We start from the raw sequence: 24,980 nt of genomic DNA on the forward strand, positions 1-24,980 counted from the left end.
TGCTCCCTGGGTTATTTCCAGGGAGCACATGGCTAGAAACCCCATATGGATAGACATAATGATGAGAATTTGTATTGGATACAATAAAATAAGTTCAAAAGCAACTAATCCATAGCAGCATGAATCTGAATATGAGGGTCTAACAAGCTTTATGCTATAAAGGAGGAGGCCGGGGTGGAGGAGGTTAAGCTTTGCCAGCAGTAGCAGAGTGGTGCATCGATATTAATGCAAGCAAGGGTTGGTGAGAAATTTGTCATATTTAAATACAACAATGTGTTGAGAGAAATAGCTGTCATTGGCTGAGGTGATAATTAGGATCAGCTGGTAGTCAGCTGATCATGGCTATGCGCATGACTACCATGTCCTGCATAAACTAATGCTAGGCTTCATTTCATGAAAAACATTAACTCATTCTGAATATGATGGCAGAAACATATCTCAAAAAGCAGGGACAGGGCCATTGTGTAGCATCCCCTCTTGTTTTTACAGTAGTCTGTAAATGTCTGGGAAGTGAGGAGACCAGTTCTTGCATGGGTGGCTTATGCTTATGCTTCTTCTCCTTTATGCCTAATTTTCTATATCTCTTTGCATTTTTACACCTGGCATGATTCTGCTGTTATCAGAAAAAACAGCAACAACATTTTTTGTACGCAATGCAAAACAAGTGCTACACATTACTCATTTAAAAAATAATAATAATAAAACATTGAGTATCCCCTTAAAATGTTTAATACTTTACCCAAAAATTTCTACCTATGCATAAAAATAAGTCATGTTTTACAAGTTGAGCACTTAAAAAACATTGATTTAAAGCATTTTATTTCAGAAATGTGAAATGAAGTCTATGATTTTGTTGTCAATTAAAGGGCAATTCATTTCAATACAGTTGATGACAAACTGGTCAATTATTTTCCGAGAAAACTGCAAACATTTTCAGCTATTTTCAGCCTCTTTAACAGGATGTTTTTGCTGTTTTGAAAGACAATGCAGTTAATTGTGGTTTTCCTGCTGGATGGAAAAAGAAGCACTATGGAGATACCAGTTCAGTCTCTGGAACATTGTGATGAGCATGTTTGCCAGTTTTCTGCCTCTATGCAGACTTAAATATTCACCAAGTAACAGCAAAAACAATCAGAGAAATAGGTGTGGAATAAGAGTAAGTTGCTTCCATGGTTCATTTCTATTCAGAGCACATGAACTAGGAGCTAACATCCTCCAACTGCATGCAGCATAAAATAGGAACACAGAAACTCTCTTCAACTTACCACGCTGTGTATTTGAGGCTTGCGTCTCTTGGCCAGGTCAATAATATTGATTCCGTTGTAGTAGAGGTTTTCCATGCAGCCGTGGAAGTTCTTCCTCAGAAAGGTGCCGGGTTTACCAGGCAGTGGGATGCCTCCGAAGCTTAGCTTTGAAGGAGAGAAGCAGAAGAGGCAGAGACCTCAGCACCAGATTTAAAAATTGATCCAGGTTTTGAAAAAAAAAAAAAAAAAAGGCACAACAATGGATCTTGGAGTCATGAAATGAAATTCATGGATTTCACTGGATGTTGCACCTTGACTCCTAGTGAACATAAAACTGCAAAATACATGATGGACACATATATTCCCACTTGAACATCAGAGCTGTGACTTAGCAAGTGTGAAAACAAAAACCCACTCAGTAGATCCAAAAATATGGTCCTAATGCTGCAGCAGTTTGGGGAAAGACCTCTTTTTGCTAAATAAGTGGTCCTGAGAGAAATGTGTTTCCTATTTTTGTGTTTGGCTGGGCTGAGCAGAGCCCTGACCTCAGCAGTATCAAACACCACCAGGATGAACTGGAACCCTGACTGCGGGCCAAAACTTATCGCCCAGCATCAGTGTTGGACCTCACTGATGCTGCCGAGGCAGGAAGGGAGAAAATCCCTGCAGCCAGGTTCCAAAATCTTTTTGAAAGCCTTCCCGGAAGAGTGGAGGCGGGAACGGCTGCAGATTAATCCCCGTCTTGGAATAACATTATTGTGAATCACATGCTGGCATAATGTTCAGAGTGTCCTTGTGCATTTAGTCCATCTAAGAGCTACACAGACTGCCACTTTGCAGATTCAAACTGGACTTTAAATGGCAAAAGTTTAAGGGTCTGACCTTTAGAAAGGGCTACCAAAATGATTTAAATGCAGAAAGACTACAGCTAAAGAAACTTACAATTATATTTCAGGAAAGCTTAAATAAACAGTATTCTTTAAACTCTGAGTAATTCTTGAGAGCCATGTAAGAACGAACTATGGGGAAAACTCTAAAGCTAAAGAGGCCTGCCGTGACATGTTCGGGTTTTTAAATGCACAGCATATAAATTCTGACACCAGTGGGTTCTCAGTCAAAATAATAATAAAAGATAATGAGTAGAGACACACTCCTCAGCTCCACCCACCCAATCTATTTAAAAAAAAAAACTGTGCCCCATGATTTGTATTAACTAAACAACACACTGATCTCTGTCTCATGGACGGATTTTACACAATAAGGGAGAAAAGCTGTTAAAAAGGTTCACGCTGCAAGTCCTCTGTGATAGCTTGTGGTAAAGTCCTGTCTTTAAACAGAGCAGAGAACTCCACAGTTGAAAATTACACAAAGTGTCAAAAGATGCAGTTCCTACAGTGTCCACTTGAGGCTCCTCACATTAAAATGCCATTTTTTTTTTTTTTTTTACAGTGAATAGAAAACAGCCCTTACAGCCAGTTCGGTTTATTCCTTTATTCCCACTCGTTTAAAGGGTTATAATTTTTTTAATTTTTTTAAACCCACCTGTTTTTATTATTAAGGTGAAGAGTTGGGCATAATTACATCCAAAAGTCGGTTGTGGAGGCCTGTTTTACACTGCGGAGAGACTTCTGTCTCACCACTCTGCCATAAAGCCCAGATCGGTGAAGGGCTGCAGTGAGTGAACTTTGTCCAATCTCCACACAGGATCTCTGAAGCTCAGTCAGAGTGACCATCAGGTTCTTGGTCATCTCTTTTATTAAGGCCCTTCTGCCCCGACTGATTGGTTTGACCTGTTGACTCGCTCTTGGAACAGTCCTGCATGGTTGTTCCAAACCGCTTCCTTTTGAGAACTATGGAGGCCACTGTGCTCTTTAGATCCTTCACTCCAGCAGAAATTTTTTGTAGCCTTCCCCATATCTGTGCCTTGCAACAATCCTGTCTCAGGCAGTTCTTTTGACATCATGGCGTGGTTTTTGCTCTGATATACATTGTCAGCTGTGAGGCCTTCTATAAGTGTGTGCCTTTCCAAATCATGTCCAATCAATTTAATTTACCACAGGTGGACACCAACCATGTTGGAGAAACATCTCAGCAAAGATCAAGAGAAATCTGTCGGAATACTTATGCCAATGTGACATTTCAGGTGTTTTTCTAATGAATTTGCAAAAATTTCTAAATTCTGTTTTCACTGTCATGATGGGTTACTGAGTGTAGATTAATGGGGAAAAAGAACTGAAACAACTGTAGCATCAGTTTGCAACATAAAAAAACTGAAAAAAGAGAAGGAGGTCTGAGTACTTTCTGAATGTGCTGTATCTTGAGATCTCTAGAAAACAAGGTCTTCCCTAACAATTACTTAACATGTTTGGTGCTTTTATTTAGTTTTTATGATTTGTTCCATCTGAGGTCTAACTGCAATGTCTCTTTTAAATAAACTTAGTTTGTAAATTCTGATTAAGGGGTTCCTAATGGATGTGATGCTTTTGGATCAAACCTTTAACTAGATTTGGATTTTAGCGACCCTTTTTAACCCTCTTGACTCATGATTTGTGACTGCTGTGTTGATTAGATCTTCCAGTGGTTTAAATGGTGGAAGTGAATTGAAACTGTGCCCACATTTAAACTTGATATATAACCTTAAGAGGGTCTATTTTCTTTAAAAATGCAGAATTGTCATATATGATGCCTTTAGAGTGAAATGCCACAGCTCCACAGCTCACAGTTTAGAGTTAAACACCATGCAAAGGTTGACAGCTCTCCTGACAGTCAGAAATTCTTTTGAGACGACAGAAATAGCTCATCTCTGACACTTTTCCTGTTTTTTCATTCCTATCATTCATTATGGAGACATCATTTAAAAACAAGCCCCTTCCCCACGGCTTACTTACACTACACTGTGTTTACCAAAGTGCTCCAGAGCCTATTACTAACTCCTCTGCTCCTGGCTGTGTAATTAATGATAGTGTTGTCTAGCCCTCTCTGGATAAATCCACAGAGGAAAACACACATTTACAAAGTTCTTCTCACTATCTCACCTCCGATTTCTGTAATTTAATCATCTCATGCACTCACCTCATAGTCCACCTCCAGCGAGTGTCCGTCTCCTTTGGTTTGGAAGTGCTGCGTGTGGGCGTCCACTGTGAGGTTAACCTGCTTGTTAAAGCGCTCGATGTGGACAGAGTGCCAGTGCTGGTCGTCCAGCAGACTGCCCACAGTGACAGCCACACGACTGCTGCTGAACCTCAGCCTGTTGTCGTCTGCAGGAATACAAAGAAAACAGACGGCGGAGAGTAAGCCGCTTAGATTGGCCAGGGTGAAGCTGCAGATGTATAAAGGTAGAAAAAAGGATTCTGAAACACACAGACAGGAAAATACCCTATCCACTCACCTAGTTAATCTTTAACAAATAGAAACATATAAAAAGGAAGGTAGTAAGGTCTAAGACATCATTTATGTTATATATTATTCAGCCATTCCTTTAAGCACTTAATTCTTTGCCTTGTTTCTTTAGTTTCCCTGCTTGCCTCTAAAAAATAACCTTGCAAAGTCGATGGATAAGCCAAATTCCATGTCTGTCATCAGGCAAATCCATCTTGCAAAGCACTAATCTTAAATGAGTGTGCCCTATCTGAGATCAGACATGACCAATCAGCGTCATTCAAGGGAAATAAGGCGGAGCAATTAGCTCAGATGAAGCTATAGTTTAGTGGCAGTTCATTCAGAACTGAGCCACATTGATGTATTAAAACAAGAGCACAGAGCCACAACCACACTCAAAGCTTAACTTGGCGGAAAACATGTTTTTATATTCCCAACTGGCCTCTGCATGAGTTTTATCTAACAGCCCTTGTCTGCTAAGCTCAGGTTTCTATCGTAGCTGCGCATGGCCACTGCCTCAATTTTTCCTGTTGAATGTGACATAAAAAAATGTACTTCCTGTCACCATCCAGGAAGCTGTTGAAAAGTCCTTCCCTTTCCAAATGCTTTGAATAGAAGGTATAAATCTGTCAGACACAACTGTTTAGAGACATGTTTTTGCTCATGACGCACTTGTTTTAAGTCCACTATGAGTCAAAGAAGCTTGCTTTTGCATTAAATGAGGTCTGAGAAGAAACTATAAAATGGTTCATGCATACATGCTTCCACCTTAGATGCATTAAGAGCCATACTTAATAAGTTTTGATGGATATGCTTAAAAGATATTTAAGCCCCACTTTGCATTTACACAAAACCAACAAAATGAGTAAAAAGGGTAACACTGACAACACTGACTATTCTTATTTTGCTGTGAATCAAATAGTCAAACATGCCCCAAATTTATATCATTCAAGGATTTTTATCAACCCCATCTTGAATAAATTATGTTGAAAAAAGCATTTGGACACCTGACCATTATACCAACAGGGACCATAATGGCACTGTATTCAAATGTATGTACTTTAACATGGAGTTGGCCCCCTATTTGCAGCTATAACAGCATCCACTGTTCTTGGAAGATTTTAACAAGATTTTGGAGTGTTCCTGTGAGAATTTGTGCCCATTCATTCTGTAGAAAATTTACAAGATCAGACATTGATGATATAAGAGAGGGCCTGGCTCACAATCTCTGTTACAGTTGATCCCAAAGGTGCTCAATGGGGTTGAGTCAGAGTTTGTGCAGGCCAGTCAAGTTCTTCCACAGCAAACTTATAAAACCTTGTGTTTATAGTCCCTGCTATGTGTATTGGGGCACAGTCTTGGAATAGAAAAGGACCTTCCTCAAAATGCTGCCACACAGTTGGGAACATAGCATTGTCCAAAATGTCTTGGTATGCTGAAGCATTAAGATTGGCCTCCACTGGATATACCATTATACTTCACAGTTAGCTCACTGCAATCAGGCATGTGACGGTTTCCCGGCATCCGGCATCTGGCATAGAAAAGCGCGATTTGTTACTCCATAGAACATGTTTCCACTGCTCCGCAGTCCAGCGTTGGTGTGCTTTACACCACTCCATTTGATGCTTGGCATTAAACTTGGTGACTTGAGGCTTACTGCAGCTGCTTGGCCATGGAAACCCGTTCATAAAGCTCCCGCAACACAGTTATTGTGCTTTAATTAATGCCAGTGGAACTTCATGACTCTTTAGCTATGGAATCAGCAGAGTGTTGGCAGTTGCGCCTTAGCAGTTTTTCAACCCCTCTGTGATTTTATGTGGTCTTAAGCTTTGTGGTCGAGTTGCTTTTGTTTGTTCCTAAATTCTTCCACTTTTGATTAACATCACTTACAGCTGACTGTGGAATATCCAGCAAGGATAAAATTTCACAAACCATTTTATTGCAAAGGTGGCATCCATGACCTACCACACTTGAGGTAACTGGTCTCTTCAGAACAACTCATTCAGTATCAAACTTGTTTGCAAATAGAAACTGCAGGGTTAGGTGATGATTTTATACACAAAAACAGGCAACGGGTCTGACTGAAACAACTGAATTCAGTAATTAAACAGGTATGGCCAAATACTTTTGTCCCGTTCCATCAGTAAATTACCATGAAATAACTAACACTAAATACAAACGTGAATACTGTATAAATGCAACACTGATATTCCACAGAGAGATGGAGGGAGTGTAGTTCACCTAGGTTGAGGTAGAGGTCCAGTCGCCCTCGATGAAGCTCAAGGGTGATGTAGTCTCCTCTTTGGCCCTCTCCATGAAGAAGAACACCTTCAGCCTGATGACTCTTAAAGCGCAGAGAGATCACGTCCTTCACTGTCGACATGGACTTCTGGTTGAACCGATACAGCAATGAGCTTCTGCCATCAAAGTCTGCTACATAAGACTCTGAAAGACAACCAGGAGAACTGTGTATTAGTAAAGCATATTGCTTTTCTACTGAAAACGACATATGCTCTTTATGTGATTAAAATATTGCGCTGCAATGACATTCAAACTTGGAGATGACCTGCTAAAAATAATAACTTCCAACAGAGTACGGTACATACTTATTTCCAAAGTGGATTCACAGTAATTGTGAAAAATGATATACAGAACTGTTAACCTTGCAAAGCAGATGGATACGTCCGTTTCCTTGTTTATCACTTGCGAATCCATCTTGCAAAGCTCCCATCTGAACCGTTTGGGCTCGGTTAGAAAGTGACAGGACCAATCAGCAACTAGGGGCAGTACTTTCAGGCGCAGCAGAGTCATGATGTAAATAAGCAGCAGCAAGAACTGGTGCAGTTATGGAGGAAGAGATTGGCGTGAATGCTGCTAAAGCACCAGTTTTATCAGAACTTGGCAACATTTCTCCGTTAAAAGAAGAACAAAGAACAGCAGTGAGTTGTTTTCTTTTCAAAAACGACAAAAGTCGAGTACTTACATGTCTATAGTTGCCATGTTTCGCGTTATTCCTCAGTAGCTGCGCACGTGCAGCTTGATAGCGGCTACGTCACGTGTTTTGTTGCTCTGATTGGCCCATAGAGATGTGACGGACAGAACGTTCACCCAGTTACATTCCGAGTTTTTTCAAAGCCTCTGCCTTTTCTCAAATGTTTCCTATTGAAGCTTTCCCAGATGGATGTGTGAAATGAATCCATCTGGCGTGCCAGGTTACAGAACTGTAGCTTCTTATCGAGACTAATAGTGGTATAAAGCAGGATTCATATTTTGCTCATTGTTCTTTTTCTACATTGGTGAATTGAAAAGAAGCACGTGTACTATTGATACTTTGAGGGTCAATACATAATTAAAAGATAGCACAGCCAGTGGCAGCAATAAATGTTCATTCCAATTCAATCAAATTTAACTAACAGTAGTGATCCACTCAGTTCAGCAGTATCAAAGGATAGAAACCATAATTAACCGTCTGAAACGGCTGACACATGGGTTCCACCAGTGAATCAGCCATTACAGTGAGTCATGAACAAAGCTGTTATTGCTGTCATTGTTGCAAAGCTGCATTTGAGCACACTGTCACACTGTAACACCTCTGGGAGACTAGCTGTTTTACAGAAAAGTGAGCAAGAGCATGAGGAGTATCAGACTGATTCATGAGGTTGTGAAAGCCTCTGCTCCTCTCATATCACTCAGACCAGCGACTAGCCTCTATCACATGCTTCCTGTTTCATGTTTACATTCACATGCACGTGATTTCAGGAGGTCTTTGAGAATATATTGGAGATCAGTTAATAGGATGGGGTCCCTATCAGTATCACCTCTTTATAATCCTGCCTTTGAGTGACACTCAGATTACAGTGAGACATGAAGCACAATGAGCTGCATAACAATGTAACATGCCTGAGTCTCTACAACAGACTGTGGATGCTGTAACCCTGCTAGATTCAAGATGCATGTGGCTCCTTTACAGTAGAAAGATAGTCCCTATAAAAATATATATATATTTTTTTTTTTACAAAAAAATAAACAAACAAATCTCTTTAATGTCAACAAATTTCTACAAAGTATCATCAATTAAATAACAATATGCAAGTTATGGCATTAATATTCGCCCACTTTAAAGCAACTGACATAATTCACCCCACTCCACATCACCCCAAACACACCATCTCCACCGTGAAGCAAGGTGGTGGCAGTGTCATGCTGTGGGGATGCTTCTCATCTGCTGGCCCTGGAAGGCTTGCAAAGGTAGAGGGTAAAATGAATGCCACAAAAAATAGGAAAAACCTGAAGGACAATATTATTCAGTCAGCAAGAGAACTGTGGCTTAGGAGAAGATTTATTTTCCAGCAAGACAATGAAGTAAAGCATACAGCAAAAGCTACACAGAAATTATCAAAAAGACAACAAGGTGAATGCTCTGGAGTGGCCGGGTCAAAGACCAGACCTCAATCCAATAGAGAATTTGTGGCTGGACTTGAAAAGGGCTGTTCATGCCTGATCCCTGTGCAACCCGACAGAGCTTGAGCAGTTTAGCAAAGAAGAATGGAGTAAAATTGTAGTGTCCAGATGTGCGAGTCTGACTGAGACCTATCCACACAGACTCAGTGCTGTGATCACAGTCAAAGGTGACTCTACTAAAAACTGACTTGAAGCGGATGAATATGTAAACAGTCATTTATTTCACACTACATATTTCATTTAACTGTCATTATTTTTGAAGAAATCTATTTCACTTTGACATTAAAGAGTAAGATAAAATGGTGAAACATCCAAGGGGGTGAATAATTTTTATAGGCACTATGAACACTTAAAGTTTCCTAAATTCATGAAGCCACCCATCCTCACCTTTATCAACAAAACAATCACTATTTATCCAAGGCATTATAACCTGGTAATTGACCTGCATACTTCACATCATCATTTTGTTCTCAAATTTGATGTAAATAACAACAAAATTAGTTTTTACGATCTCCATTTTGTTAATATTATAGCAACCAAATTTCAATCAGTTTAGCAAAAGTCAAAGCAAAGTTATAGAGCTGGGGCAGGCCTGAAGCCTCCTGATAAACAGCTGATATATCCTGGCCCCCAGAATGCACATTTTTACATTTCTTAAACTTTCCTGCTTGAAAAAAAAGTCAAAGCAGAAGCCTTATGCCAAATTATTCACCCCCTACAGTCATGCCAATACACTTAATTTTGGAAACAAATTTAGATTTTTGAGCCTGGCTGCAAACGTGTTTATCTGCTGAAATAAAGATTATTTTTACATGGGTGCTTTAGCAGCCAGCCTCAGTAGGCACTTGAGACGTTTTTCTGCAGCTCCTTGTCGGCCTCATTTTCCAAATCAAGGCTTCCTCTTGTTTAAAAAAAACAAGGAGTAGGAAAGGCCAGAGGTGACTTCTTATTTGGCTTATCTTCAAAGAAAACATTTTCCTGAACACATTTATTGTTTCATTTCTTTGTTTTGACTCCTTTTAGTACAACACATTTTTGAAAATAATGTTTCCATTCATAGTGAAATATACTAAAAAGCAAGGGATGATTTGGGTTATTGAGTTTCACAGGCAACTACTTTCCTATTCAGCTGGATGAACATTTAAATTATGTTAAATTACTAGTCTTAAGTGGAAAAAATCTCAAAGAAACTGTCAAACTCAACACAAGGCCATTTTGTCAGTGGGTATATAATGTGAGGCTGGTATGCTGAGTAGAGTGTGGCTAAAGTTAGCAGATAGCTCCTCCAGCCTTTGTTCCTCTTTGCAGATTAATTCCATGCTGGATGTGTGACTCATCACTTCATGTGAGTATATGTGAGTAGAACCCTCAGCAGCCTACATGCAATTTTATTTTCATTTTTTTAGTCCAAAATACCGCCATACCACGCTGTTCCCACGAGATGCTAACCTGTAACTTCTCATGTTTATGTCCATCAGAGAGGTGGTGGAAAGTTCTGGCGGGGAGGCTGTGGACATTAAGTGAAGCTAGTAGCAGGAGACTCTTTTACAGTTTTAAAAGAGCATCTGAGTGGGGCTGAGAACTTTCATTTGACTGGTCGGACTGTTGATCGGTATGCTCTCATCTGGCCAAGATTCTAGTTGGTTGGTTGGTCACGTGCGTGCAAGGACGAAACAGTGGAGCGTGAAGCTGACTGACAGAACAGGAGAGAGAGGAGCAATGCTGGGCAATACAGGCAGAAAAGTGATGCAAAATACATTCTATTCTGACTTTTTTCACAGCAGTTAGGCTGTAAATAACTTGGAACCAACAGGTCTTAAACCCAACACAAAGATGGAGGCGTTTTGTAGGCTACTGAAGTGGCACTGCTGAGTGTCTCTGCCGTATCCTCCGTCAGAGTCCCAACTCACATGACCTCTTTTATTCACTGGTCAGTAAATACCGGGTAATATTGTGCATTTATCATCAGACTAAAATGGTCACGTTAGTGTTAGTGTCTGGTACAGGCAGACAGAGAGCAAAGAGAGAAAAGACGATGTCTCTTTGTCATTAAGTCCTGACCAGCTGACTTTTCTCCCTTCACCTCAGTAAATAAATGCTGCCTGCAGTCTCATAAATGCTCATAATGACACAGCGTGGCTGGAACAAGTGATCCTGTTAATAGTTATTGTTGTAAGTTAACACAAACAATTGTCTGAGGATAGTCTGTAGGCTATGATGCCAAAAAAGTTATCATGCCGTGATCTCGGAAATTATATAATTAAAGGTAGGTTCATGCTGAGTCAGCCGTTGCTTTTGTACACTAAAATAGGATAAAAATAATCAATCTTGTTATGTGGATTTTTAAGGTCATCTAGAAGACCAGAGGATGCAATGAGGAGCCTGTTACTAATTAAACTGAGTTTTTTTTTTTTTTTTTAACCTGCAAGATCAATCCATCAGTTGGTGGGTGGGTGTAATTTCGGTCGACCAAGATTTTCTTTGGTTGACTACAGCCCTACATTTGAGCTGCATGTCAGAATTGTATTTGTGAAAAATGGTCAATGATGCATTCAACCAAAGTATAAGTCTTGCACGAACTAATGCAAACTGTAAACTAGCAAGCGTCCAAGGCAGAGACATCTCAAGCCTTTTCTAACCTGCTGTCCTAAAACAGACACTTTTGGCTCAGAAATTCAAGATTGCAACTGCTAAATCACTTCCCAACGACACACTCCTGATAAATGACAAGGTAGCAGTGTCTTAAATCACTTACTGGAAATGATAACAGATCAACTGCCTCTTTTTTCTCCCTCTTCTTCTTCATAATGGCTTATTGCAAACAGATGTTAAGCAGTTCTAATTGAAATTTGACAGCTATGACAGTGATCACTCAGGTCATGACCTGAATGATGACTGTTTACGCTATAAGCCAGTAAAGTAGTCCATTCTGCTGCCATGGTTTTTTAATTAATTTTAAGATGCCACAACATCCCTCTTGGTATTTACACATCTAAATGCTGATTAAATGGGCTTGTGCTATGTGGATATGATGGTCTTTGAGGTGACAGGAGATGTTGATGCCTCTGCAACTCATCTTGTTGACTCCAACTTGTGGTCACCCATAAGGTGACTCGTAAGAGACCAGTTGTGGACTTGATTATAATCATTTCCATGTTTTATTGAGATAAATGTGTACAAACTGTTGCGCTGGAGAAAGATGTTTGCTTTTACTGCAAGGTCGTAACTCTTTGTCCTGTACTGGGGTTCAGATGCATTCACATCTCATTCACACTGACCAAAACGAACAGGTTCAAGTGCACTCAAATCTAGGATTGGGTTCCTAGTGTGAAAGCAACCTTAAAGGTCACATATTATGCAAAATACACTTTTTAGGCTTTTCTAGCAAAAATATGTGCTTCTGGCCTTTTCACATTCCCCCCAAGAATCAGATCCTCCTCTCAGGATCAGGAGGGCCACATCCATTTCCTGAGAGGGGTGTAGTCAGGCGTGGAGTCAGACAGTTTATTAACATTTAAAGCAACTGCCACAGAAACAGCTCGTTCTGAGCAGGGCTGAAACAGAGGAGTTTTTAGACATGCAAAAATCCAATACTGGAGTGTTTTGTCAGCAACAAACTTCACAGGCATGGCTAATATGGTGTTCTTTGGGGGTGTAAAGTGTGCATTCTTCCACACAATTCTTCAATGGTTTTGATGGTCCCAGTAGTTAACTGCATGTAATGATGTGCATAGATGCATTTTGCACCCTTGTGCACTCAAAGAATAGAGTATTTAGGACAGAAGCATGCAATTTGGAACACATCTACTATGTTTTAAAAAAAGTATTAGAAAGAAGTGTTTTGTTTCTTCTACTTGGTCCACAAGAAGACCCAGCTCATAAAAACAGTGGGAGTTACAGAAACTTTAAAGCCCTCTAAGGTCATAGAACTCATTTATCAGTGATATCATAATATCCCAGCACTATAAATACATGCTGGTTCACATTCATCCAAATGTTTTTCTAAGCGATGCTGTAGCCAGGAGTATATGAGGCTGTTTTGGTTTAATACGTGCTTATCCAACATTAACACACTCCACTGCTGTGTGGTGGCCGAGCATCATAAAACTGATCACTGTGGGAGATTCTCTGTGTGTGTTTCACAGTGCATTAATTCACCACCTCATCTAGTTAGTGCTGCCTGGCGATGTGTGGGAGAGGCGTGTCAGTGAATCCCCCATTACGTGCTTTTTTATTGAGGACTGTTCAGGGTATAAATGATACCAGTGTGAACAGCATGTCTTTAAATCATGGGCTCTGCAATCACAAATGCTCAGTTTGTGTTTGCATATCACTGCCCTCATACTTCACAGATACTGTATGATGTTTTTTAAAGATTAGTACTTAATGACTGCTTTCTTTTAAAAGGCAGCAAACAGACGTTTTCTACGTAAACCCACACACTGTGTCTTGGCATCATGTCCTTGGGGGCTGATGCTCCAGAAAAACAGCAATTTCCACATTTTCTCCAGGGATTGTCACATCCAGGCTCCTGTACATGGACTATTTTCCCTGCTTGTTTTGCACATCTTGTGTTTGCTTCACCACTTCGAGTTTGCAGTGTGAGTTTCTCTTTATGAATAGGCCCATTTCATTTCTTCTGTGTCATTTTTACTGCATCCAGAGAGCAATGACTCAGTGATGAAACCCACACTCAGAAGTAGAAGATGTTTTCCTGAGATAATGAGCTAACTTATGACACAAAGAAAAGTTTTATATTTCAATATTTTTGCAATTAATTAGCACATTTTTCATAAAGTAGCATTTCCAAGTATGCGATCAGGATATAATTAAGAAAGTATGGTAGGATAAACAAACAGGCTTGTTCCAATGTTTACCAATGAAAATTGACAGGATTATGACCTAAATGGCCCTGGCCATGTGATCACATCATCTATTATCATATAGCATTCTTCTCGGTCATCAAGGATCGTCATATTGAATTAAAAAGCAAATTTATTTAAGACTATTTTTACAAAAGCACATGTTATCTATTCTCTAAATCCTGACAGAATGCAACTCCACAGGCAGATCCAACTTTGAACTGAACTTCTTGGGAGGATGTTCTGAGCTGGATTGTCACAGAGAATCCATCTTGATTGGGCAAGACCTGCTTGTAATTTGTCTGTTTAGTGGGTAAGTTCTTTAGTCAGAAATGCCTAGACATAGTTGTGCTGTATGGTACACTGAGCAGATACACACTTTTGTCAATAGGTTCTGTTTTTTTAAGTCCTTGTCTTTCATAATTTAATTTCCTTAATTTATTTCAATCTCAAAAAATTAAATATTCAACGTTGATCCATTTTTGCTGTATTTTATGCTACTAATCAAACAGATAGCCTGTTTTAAACATGGTGTCCCAGAATTTAGGCAAAGGTTTCAAGCGACCTACCAGCTGTTAAACTCACTACATGACTGGTACACGTCGCATCACAATAAACATCTTGATTTGATTTTAATTTGATTAGCGATGAGCAGGGATATTATTTGGATCCACAGAAATGCAAAAAAGGGAGACGGAGCTGCTGTTTCCAGTTTCCATTAAACTTATTTAATTTGTGTAAAAAAAAGTACATTTATATCAAGATAAGAAACTATGCCTTGAGAGGGTTCTTTAAGGTCCAATCAGTGTTTCAACCACTTCCATGTTAAGCTTCATTTAAGAGACAATACAAAGTCAAGGACACTTCGGATCTAGCGGTAGAACAAAGGAGCTGGGATCGGTAATGGATGATAAAATGGTACAACTCTCCAGTTTCTAAATCACTGTCTGTTTCACTGAAAGAAACTCAAGTGAATTTTCACTAGCAGCTAAGAAACCACATTGTCATCAGATGTTGCAGCATTTTTATCTGAGGTAAAGGGTTAAACACTATGTTTCATTCTGAGGGCGTTACACATGAAGGAAATTACTGTGCCTTTCTGTTTCACACTCTGTTCTTTAGAGTTTTTTATTCCTCATTTCCCTGTCTGAGAGAGTTTCAAACAGCGTGTTAAAACCAAGTGAACAGTCCTCATTACTCTCCATCAAGAGTGGAGCTGCGAAGCCTGATGTATAAATGAAGAAATCCTTCCAGGCGGCGCATTTATTGAACTTTGATGGGTAGACTGAGTGCTTTTAGATCTGCCATGTGTGTAAATTACTCACTGTAGGAGCAGCCATACACCTCCAGTCGTAGACCCATCCAGCCGCTGGGGTTCCAGTCCAGAGGGACGAAACGCAGGAAACGCGTCCTCACCGGGTGGGAGAGCTTGTTCTGGACAACGGCTTCTGAATTCACATTTCCCACAAATCTCTGCAAGTCCAAAGAAGAACAAAAAAACTGGTTAGAATTCACTCCATCTGAATTAAGGTAAGATAACGTTGAAATATTGAACTCTATGCCGGGGGTTTAAATGCTGAACAGGAAGCCCCAAATTTAAGAATTCTGAAAGCCAATTTAAAATAAATAAATATATATTCTGTCTGGGGCCAACCCAAATCACACTGCTTGCCTTAATAATTCAATAAAGGCTCAACATGTGAGCATTTATTGAATATTTCCAGATAGATTTTTATTTCCTACTCACCAAATTTATCCTTCCACTTACGAGTGACAATTTGAAAAGCTATAAAGCAAGTGTAGTACGTTCAGCTACTTTTGACTCAATTGTTATTGGTGGTATTTAACAACTTTAAAATGAGAAATTGCATTTTTCCAGTAAATCACTAAACATTTCACTTCCAAGCTAAAGGCTTTTTTGTAAATGACTGCATGCTAATGTGTTCTCTTGTCAGCTACATAAACCACTTTCTGGCTTATATTAGCAAGGAGTGGACAAGTTGTTAGGGTTATACTACTTGTTATTCAAATTTCTTATACAATTCAGCATTTGTGTCAAAAATAATAAACCTTCTTCTAACCTTATGGATTTTAGTTGGAATGCAGGAATCAGAGCCTGCAAATGGGATTGTCCCCAGTAAATTGGGAAGTATGGTCACCCTTACCTAGACGTTAATATTAACTGATGTCTGACCGTGGCTAACTGGTCAACCTATTCATTTGGTCAGAATCTTTATAAATAGCCTAATTTTTCACAGAATTTCTTCTATTTCTATTGTTTAATTTTATTCAGATATTTTAATAACATCATTCCTGGCATTTCTTGTTCAACACTAAGTTAGCTAGCACAAAAAAATGAAGAAAATATATAATATATGCTCTTGTGTCATTGCTCCTACACTGTTACATTACCTGTTAGCCGAGGTCTAGCTAACAGTCACAGCACCTAGTAATGGCAAGAGGGCTACAGTCATATTAGCTGTTGTCTGGCAGCAAGTAATTGATCATCTGACTTGTTTTTTTTTTTTTTTTTTTTTTTTTTTTTAATTTCCTGTTGATTGTCTTTTCAGGTTCTTATCAGACAACATTTACAAAGCTCAACAGTGCCCACCCACTCTTTGGTTCCTGAAGTAAAATTTGCCATCTTAATCCTCCGTATACATTTGGCAAAATCCTTATTACAACTCTTTAAATGCATGACCCAAGATAACTGGCCTGAATACTCAAAAATATAAAACATTTGATTTGGTGCAAAAACGGCACTAGAAAACAGAATAAAAGGCAAAGGAACAAGGCTGCGTACACATTTTAACAGGCTAAAGGAACTATACATCCCAAAGTCCATTGTAGTATAGGTTATTTTATTCATTTCATCCATCCATTTTCTATACTGCTTATCACATTTGGGGTCACGGGGGGCTGGAGCCAATCCTAGCTGTTATTGGGAGAGAGGCAGGGTACACCCTGGACTGGTTGCCAGTCAATCGCAGGGCTGACATATAGAGACAAACAACACACAACGCACTCACATTCACACCTACAGCCAATTTAGAGTCACCAATTAACCTAATGAGCATCAAAAAAACCATAGGAAGGAGTGCTTCTAGGGCTCAATAAAAGTTTGTTTGAGGTACTCTTTGGAAAAAGGATTCATAAAGTTGATAACAGGAAGAAAACTCCAAGGCACTCTCTTAAAGCATTAAAATGCCTTTATTCTCACGGCATGGTCATGTGTAGACCTTAAAAGTACACTTCAACTCGTTTCGGCATCAAGCCGTCATCAGGAAGTCAAACAAACAGAAGCCTGGAAGCTGTAAGCATTCACAAGAGCCAAACACCTGGACAGACAGACCTTATTAGAGAGAAATGCCCACAAACAAACGAAAGACAGAATGGTATTTGTCACCACTTACAGCACAGAAGCAGATCAAATTAAAAGGATAATTACTAAAAACTGGGACATCATTCAAAGTGATGAACAACTAAGACAAATTTTTTTCACAGACTCCACTCATTGCCTTCATGTTTTGGGTGGTGGGAGGAAGCCGGAGTACCCGGAGAGAACCCACCCATGCACGGGGAGGACATGCAAATTCTGCACAGAAAGGCCCTGACCGGGAAGCGAACCAGGGACCTTCTTGCTGTGAGGCAACAGCGCTAACCCCGGCGCCGCCATGCAGCCCGTTATGGTAATTTTTCAAGCTTTAAAACCATGCATGTACCTTTTTCTACACTAATCTTTATGTAAGTGTTTACATTTTAAATGATAATATTATAAAATATCATAGTTTGCATAGCCCTTATATTGCTTCATACTGTGGCGGCATATTTTGCCATCAACGGGTGACAATCTGTGTTCACTGGTATTGTAGACATTCCAAGGTTATCAGAGAACCCACCAATCAGAGACATCAATGTGACACTAGGATTGTGGGCATTGTAGTATTTTTGGCTGAAATCTCAAAAAGAGGTTGATATCTTTGAGCTTTGTGTTTTACTGGAGCACACTCAGTAAGTTACATGTGTTTAGTCTGACTATTTCACCTCCAGAACCTGCTGTTGAGCCCTATTATTAGCTTTAGCCTACACCACTTTCAAACTTTCAGCCTGCCTCAACTGGCAAATTACACTTTATAAAGCACTGCTTAAAGCACAAAAACACCTTTTATTCAATCTGTATCATCTTAGTTTGTAAAGGAGCAGGACAGCAGTTAAACAAATACCCAATGCTAGCATCTAAAGCAGGTATCCTACACTAATTTAAAGCTCCTGTGCCTAGAAGGGCCTCTAACAACAAGTAACTAGTCAACAAGCCAGATAAACAGATTCCACGATGCAGGATTGAAAAAATTCAACTGCTTAATTTAGCCAGCGAAATGTAGACACTTTCTAGCTACCAGAAGTGGCTGAAAGTTGTTGCCTGACTGTATGTTTTCTTTCCTGTTAGTAATGACAGTGTAAGCTTATAAATGACAGTGATTACCAGATGCCCTACTTTAAACAGCTTACAGCATGAAACAGAGCAGAATGACATTGTAACAGCATTTGAGCTTTTCACCCTCAGCATGACATAAAAAAATGGTCGCTGTGTGAATGCTGAATGGCAGCATTAAACTGATGTAATGCAAGTAACCAAGGCTCCACTGAGATATGAAAAATAACCTCAGATCTAAACTGAATAGTAATATTTTCACCAGGGAGCAGAAAAGCCTGTATTTTAGCTGAATACTTGAAATATAAGCAGAATAAAAATCTAAATCCTTGAATTGCACCGACAACAACAAAATGCTGACAAGGCAAAGCCAAGGGCAACGTCTTCTTCCCACCCTTGAACATACTATTTGATGTAAAGAGATAAGAATCACTGTGCGGTGTGGAAACATGAGAACATCCGTCAAATAAGCTCCACGTGAGATGGAAAAATGGCCAAGGAAGCATCCATGGGCAAATATAAGGGCTCTTGTATTATTTTTTTCTCCCTGCAGAGCTAAACCCAAAAACCTCGGAGTACAATAGTGAGACGTCTCCTTTTTTCTGCTTTCAGTCAGCACCACACAAAGCCAGGGGACATAAACCGAGAAACAGAGGGAGAGAAAATGAGCGATGGAGACAGAAACAGAGACAAACAAGCTCTCTTTCTGAAATGACTGATTACCAGCATCTTCATAACCGATTTCAAGGCAGGTGACATATCAAATCAATATGTACTTGCACTATAAAGAGACAACATATAGATCATTGACAGAGGAGCTCTAGGCCTATGTGGGTGCTTCAGCACAGACAGACAGGGACAATAACTCAGCCACAACAGAAGCACAAAGACCAGCAGTGCAAATGACCGTCCAATGCTTTCAGGACACGGCAGAGCACAAGCGTCATTAAATGCACCAGGATGCTGCTTCTTGCCAGATAATCAAGGCAACAGTGTGACTGTTAAGGCTGTTATTGTGATTTATGCCTCAGCTTTCCCTATGTTGAGCCATTTACTGAGTGGAGCCTTGTAGCTGAATCTTTAAACACGCACAAGCCAGGCTTATTTACACGTGCAAAGTAATTCACCTCTGCACAGGAGGTATTAACAACCAGCATTAGGGCTCGCATGCTTGGTCAAAGCAAACCTATGACTTCAGCACTTTAGGCAGCTTTTAGAGCATATGAAACAACAAAAATAATAGCAAACATAAAAAACAGGGTTACAAAGCCCCAGAACAATGGGAACATGCTGTTGTGTTTGCTATACAAGGCTGCAGCAATGAACTTATTATTTTCAGGCTTTGTGTGAAGAGACAGAAGAAGAAGACTTCTGATTGCAGCAAATTCAACAGCTGTGATCCAAAACTGAAGTATTTCAGAACATAAACTATTCATGAATAGAAAAGACAATACATTTTAAAGTTCTGAAAGGGAAAAATAATAATTTTTAAGTCGAAAAAACTTTGGCTGATCTTCATCGGGAGAGTGTGGGTGTGAATAAATATGAATTGACTGACAGCTCGTAAGAAGGCAAATAACTGTCTGCGTGCTCATTCAGGTCGCAGAAACAATGTCATGGTCTCTTTTTTTTGGAGGATAGAAAATGTAGATCTTGTTGATATTTATGCATTTTGACATGTGTTGGATAACAATTTTGACAACTTTGTTTTTAGGGGCATCTATATTCCATTCCTTTCAGACAAACACTGTGTTATAGAATTCTTAATATTTAATTTGTTCCCTTCTCTTAACTGGAGTGTCTTGTTACCTTAAGGAATCATGTTTGTTGATACTATAAGCTATGAGCCTGTCTAAGTAGAGGGTTGGACAACTGGCGGTCACATCACCATGCGGCCCTCCACCTCTTTAAATGAGGTCCAAAAGTCAATTTCATGTACCAATAAATTATAAAGCTTATGAAAACAGTCAAGTTTTTTAAATTTATTTAACTTTTCCTCATCATTTTTTAGCTGTTTTAAATTATTTTACTTTTGTTATTAACATTTCTTTTTTAGTGAGTTGATTTCACAAAATTTAAAATGTATTCATTTATTTTTATTTTTGTATAATTTTTGGCTGACCGCTGAGGTCAGCCCTACACGTGGGTCTGTATGTCACTACCTGAATGACTAACTGACTATGAGAGTGACTCTACTTTCAGAGCCATACAAACAAAGCTGCACAAAGGGTGGGGTTCAGTTATACTGAAAGCCCTCGGTAATGGCTGCCTCCAGTGCGCTGATAACCTTGGATAGAGGCTTTGGCCCTGCGTCTGTTTTACTAGACCTGGTCCACATGTGAAATAAAGAATAAAAATATGTGCACTTTGTCATTTGTCGCTATGATAGCCTGTCATGAATGTGACGGACAGAACGCTCCTTCAGTCAACTTCTAAAGATTTTCTGAAAAGTCTTGCCCTTCCCAAATGCCTTCTATGGGTGGATTCCCAGATGACTGTGAAATGTATTCAGTTGATCTGGCGTGTCAGGTTAGCTGTTTCCTGCCAGCAGGGCTTTATGTTTTAAACTTTAAGGGTCCTTCAGTTCTCACAGACATTAGGGACAGCACAGCTTCCCACCCATATTGGCACTGACAAGAAAATAAATTAGTTGCCCATCCCTGAAGTAGATGACTGGCCTTACATCCTGCATCTTATATCCACATTTTGTAAATTTTTGAGGACTTACAAAGCTGACCTGCTTAGTTCTTGGGGTCCAAGCCCCCTTGGGAGGGCTCGAAGCTTGTTTTGCACATACAGAGGTCAACTACTGCTACAGTGTATGGTGTGTTAAAGTTGCCAAAGTCGCTCTGCTGGGTGAGTCTGGGTTTGATATACAGTATGATAAGTCAATCTTCCATGCCTGACTTGCTTTTGGCTTTCTCTTATTTAAGTGTAATCATTTATTTAAAGTAATTTATTTTCAGTTGGTTTCTATTTCACTAAGTTAGAAGCTTAGTCTGTAGTCACTTAGTTTCCCCCTTGTTTGTGTTGGACTACTCCATTGTGTGCATATCACCCCCTCTTTTGTCAGCTTTTGTCAGGTAAGTTGTAGGCCGTGTTTTTGCATTTTTCCCACTTATTTCCTATTTCCAGTGTTAATTTAACTACTTTTGTTAACCACTCAAAACTTCATCAAAGCAATTTGCTGTTTTTCACACCTTGTTCCTTGTGACTTGATTACTTGGTCCCTGACACCATCAATGCACATGTGTAAACATTTAAATCTTAATTTTTCGGGTTTTATTCATTTTTATATTTAATGTTTTATACCTGTACAATTAGAGCAGCACTACCCAGAGTCAAGTTCATTGTTATGTAAGCATACTTAACAATAAAACTGATTTGTTCTGAATATTCATCATGACAACATCCAGGTTACTTTTTTCTTTTTCCTAAAGATTCTGGCCTTCCCATGCAGGTTCTATAGCAGTGGTTCCTGACATGGGAGTCACAAGACAATGACAAGGGTTCACAAGATACCTTCCAGGAAAAAAGCAATATAAAAAAAATGATTTCAAATGTCATATTTCACCTATACGTATAAGATGTTAGGCATAAAATTAGCTAAATCTAAAATAAAAAATATACTGCATGCTGATTTATGCTGAAATCAAAATTTTGTTTGAAAAATTCAAATGTAAGTTTTCACATGACTACTCTTAAATTTGCATGGCTTTTTTCAACTATGCTTCAATCACCTTCAGGTACAGTGGGAATCCCCAGTCTCTGGCACTTTTGTTTTGGAGGTTGCAAGCTGAAAAATTTGAGAACCCCTGGTCTTGGTCTGCCAAGACAGAAGTGCAATATATCCCATGCTATGGATTTGTGAAAAAGTCTACCTGGCGTGTGGTGCACAACGCTGCTGCTGCTGGCAAAGCTTGACCACCTCAATGCAAGCCCCCTCTTTTATAGAACAAAGCTTTTTGCACTCTCAAACTCAGATTTATGCTACCATGGATTAATTGCTTTTGAACCAATTTTATTGACATAAATACTGCCATCCATCTGGGGGTGTCCAGTCATGCAAACCCTGGAAAGTCAAAGAATGCTGCTTAACTAACCTCGGGGATTATCTTTAGAGCAGTAAAGCTGTATATCCATTTTGCAATAAAATAGTTAAACATATGATAAGAGTGTTCCTGACTGAGGTCTGCCACATGCCATGAGAAAAGCTACAATTCTCAGGATTCTGAATAATGTCTGGTGCCTTTATTTTGGGGTCTTGAGCTAAAATTTTTGTGAACCCCTGGTCTATGAGAAGCTCTGATGGCTGTAGAATATATCTCATGCTATGGATTTGTGAAACAGTCTATCTGGCGTGTGAGGTTAGCAATAAATGTGTTATAGAAATCATCATCATCAACATTATTGTGTCCAAACAGAGCAAAGATGAACGCTAAAAACAAACAAACAAACAAACAACAGTTGTAACCTTGGCAGGAAAATATGCTTTCAAGAAAAAGCCCAACGCACATGGTTGTGAACTGGCAGAAGGAACATATTAAGTGTGTGGTATACGTCTGATAAACAGCTTATGAAACTGGCTTCCTTTCCCTTTTGTTGCAATTATGAATCCCATCTTTCCACTTGACTCCCAGCTGAACGTCTGGAAAATGTGATGAGCCAAATGAACTGTGATTAAAGCTGCAGTGCCGTCATTCTAAGTGTTCATTAGCAAACAACATTCAGACACGTCAGCATCAGCCATCAGTATGCACGAGCAGGCTCACTACAAGAGCACCTCAGAGACTGTCCTAAGCTATGACGTTTGTTTTTTTCTTCCTCTTTGGAAAAACTTGCAACAGATCTTCTGTGGGTTCCAGTTGGGACATGAAACAAAGGCTCGGAATAAAGGCCTGAGGGCGTAGAGGATTTTCCAGGGGTCCACAGGACCGAGGTTGCTCCTTATACACATAAACAGTTCTAACCCCACCGTGACTTCATTATTTCTATTTATGTTTCTGTCACTGTGGAGCAGTCTCCCTCCCCGTTCATTAAGACTCTTTACTCTTCCTCTCCAGTGATGAGCTCCCTGGAGTCAGTTTTCCTTTCAGTTGCATTCGACTCGTGCTCATAAGTTTATTTTAATCAATTCTCTGGGGGATAAATCTTGCTTCCGGCAAGGGAAATGCTACAGTACTGTATGTTCTGAGAGTTCATTGGCCAGTTAAACAGCCTGAGGGATCACGTAGTGAAGAGGAAGCTAGCTAGTGAATGACCTTGCAATAAATGAAAATACTACAGTCTTCTTTGATTGCCAGTCAGCATCCATCGTCAGGAGTGACTTTTATAGGTCTTTGTCCCTGTAATGAGTTCAATATTTAGTTAAAGAGCTATAAGATGCTGTGGTTGTTGTTTTCAGGTTACTTTAAAGGGTTTTTATGACTCTACAGCCATGCTTTCTGATCTGTAAGGCTATACTCATGCGCAGAAATCCTTTAACTGAATGTAAACAGCATGGAGAGCTGTCCATGGTGCTGATTCTGGAGCAGTGTGAAAAGCAGCAGTTAAATCTTGAACTCAACTTGGTAGGGGATTATAAAAACAAACAAACTGTAGCTCTGACAGATGGAGTAAAATCCCTCTATGTATTGTGGTCAAAAGGAATAAATGCATTCTTGCAGTAAGCTGCAATAAGTGCTGTTTTCCTTCTTTTTTCTAGTGATTTGCCCTAAACAGGAAACAGGACGATTTCATCTTACTGCAGTTTTAATTCTGAAGCTCTGATTAAAATTCCCTGACCTTCAAACCAGTAGGAATTTGCTAAACAGGAAAGCTGAAAAATTGATTTGATATAGCACAGCCAAACACTTTTTATTCAGAGATTTCATGTGATGCCACACACTACTTGAACTGGAGAAGCTGATGGTTAAGGTTGCCACCTATCCATGAGTAAACCAGTTTATTTTTATTCTTAAATGAAAGTGTTTTCAAACCCAACCAAAGCCCCTTAAGAATCCAATGACCTCCCAGCATGGCCACAGATTATTTTTCTCCTTATTCAGCTATTTACCAAATTACTCTTGATAAGTACACCTAATGCCATACACTATCAGAGAGATCTGATTCTCAACCACTTCAGGATAAAACCAGCACAGCAGCCACAATTAATGCATTAGTCAGATTACAAACAAATAAATTAGCAATGATAAAAGTAACAAAACTCAGCATTAGAAGCCCTCTTGTAATCTCCTTTTCATAATATTACAACAAAGACATTCTTGATGCAGCAGAAAGAGCCCAAACAATCTATATGCAGTAAAATATTTAGCCTCAAAACAAGATTACAACCATAAAGATCCATGGACTTGTTCTGCGTAATTTCAAATTTGCCATTGTTGTTCTTGATAGCCCTCTGAATTTGCTGTAATCAAGTGTATAGGGTTAGTTCAAGCAGGTCACATTCGGGGAGCAGGTGGCCTAGTGGTTAAAGGCACTCCCCATGTATGCGGGTGGCCCGGGTTCGAATTCAGCCTGAGGCCCTTCACCGCATGTCTCTCCCCCACTCTTGACCCTGTTTCAGACTCTATCCACTGTCCTTCTCTATCTAATAAAGGCACA

At 39.5% G+C, this 24,980-nt stretch overlaps 1 protein-coding gene across 1 annotated transcript in view; it reads right to left on the reverse strand.

Moving 5' to 3' along the window:
- cntnap5a (contactin associated protein family member 5a) overlaps positions 1-24,980 on the reverse strand; it is a 253,581-nt gene that overhangs the window by 142,467 nt on the left and 86,134 nt on the right. The window contains exons 4-7 of the mRNA XM_041807623.1: positions 15,271-15,418; positions 6,864-7,067; positions 4,317-4,501; positions 1,266-1,409 (exon numbers count right to left, since the gene is read on the reverse strand). Of these exons, the coding sequence (XP_041663557.1) occupies positions 1,266-1,409; positions 4,317-4,501; positions 6,864-7,067; positions 15,271-15,418 (681 nt within the window). The remainder of the gene's footprint in view (positions 1-1,265; positions 1,410-4,316; positions 4,502-6,863; positions 7,068-15,270; positions 15,419-24,980) is intronic.

Source organism: Cheilinus undulatus, linkage group 15 (genome assembly GCF_018320785.1).
Source record: "Cheilinus undulatus linkage group 15, ASM1832078v1, whole genome shotgun sequence".
In the NCBI taxonomy this organism is placed as follows: domain Eukaryota; kingdom Metazoa; phylum Chordata; class Actinopteri; order Labriformes; family Labridae; genus Cheilinus; species Cheilinus undulatus.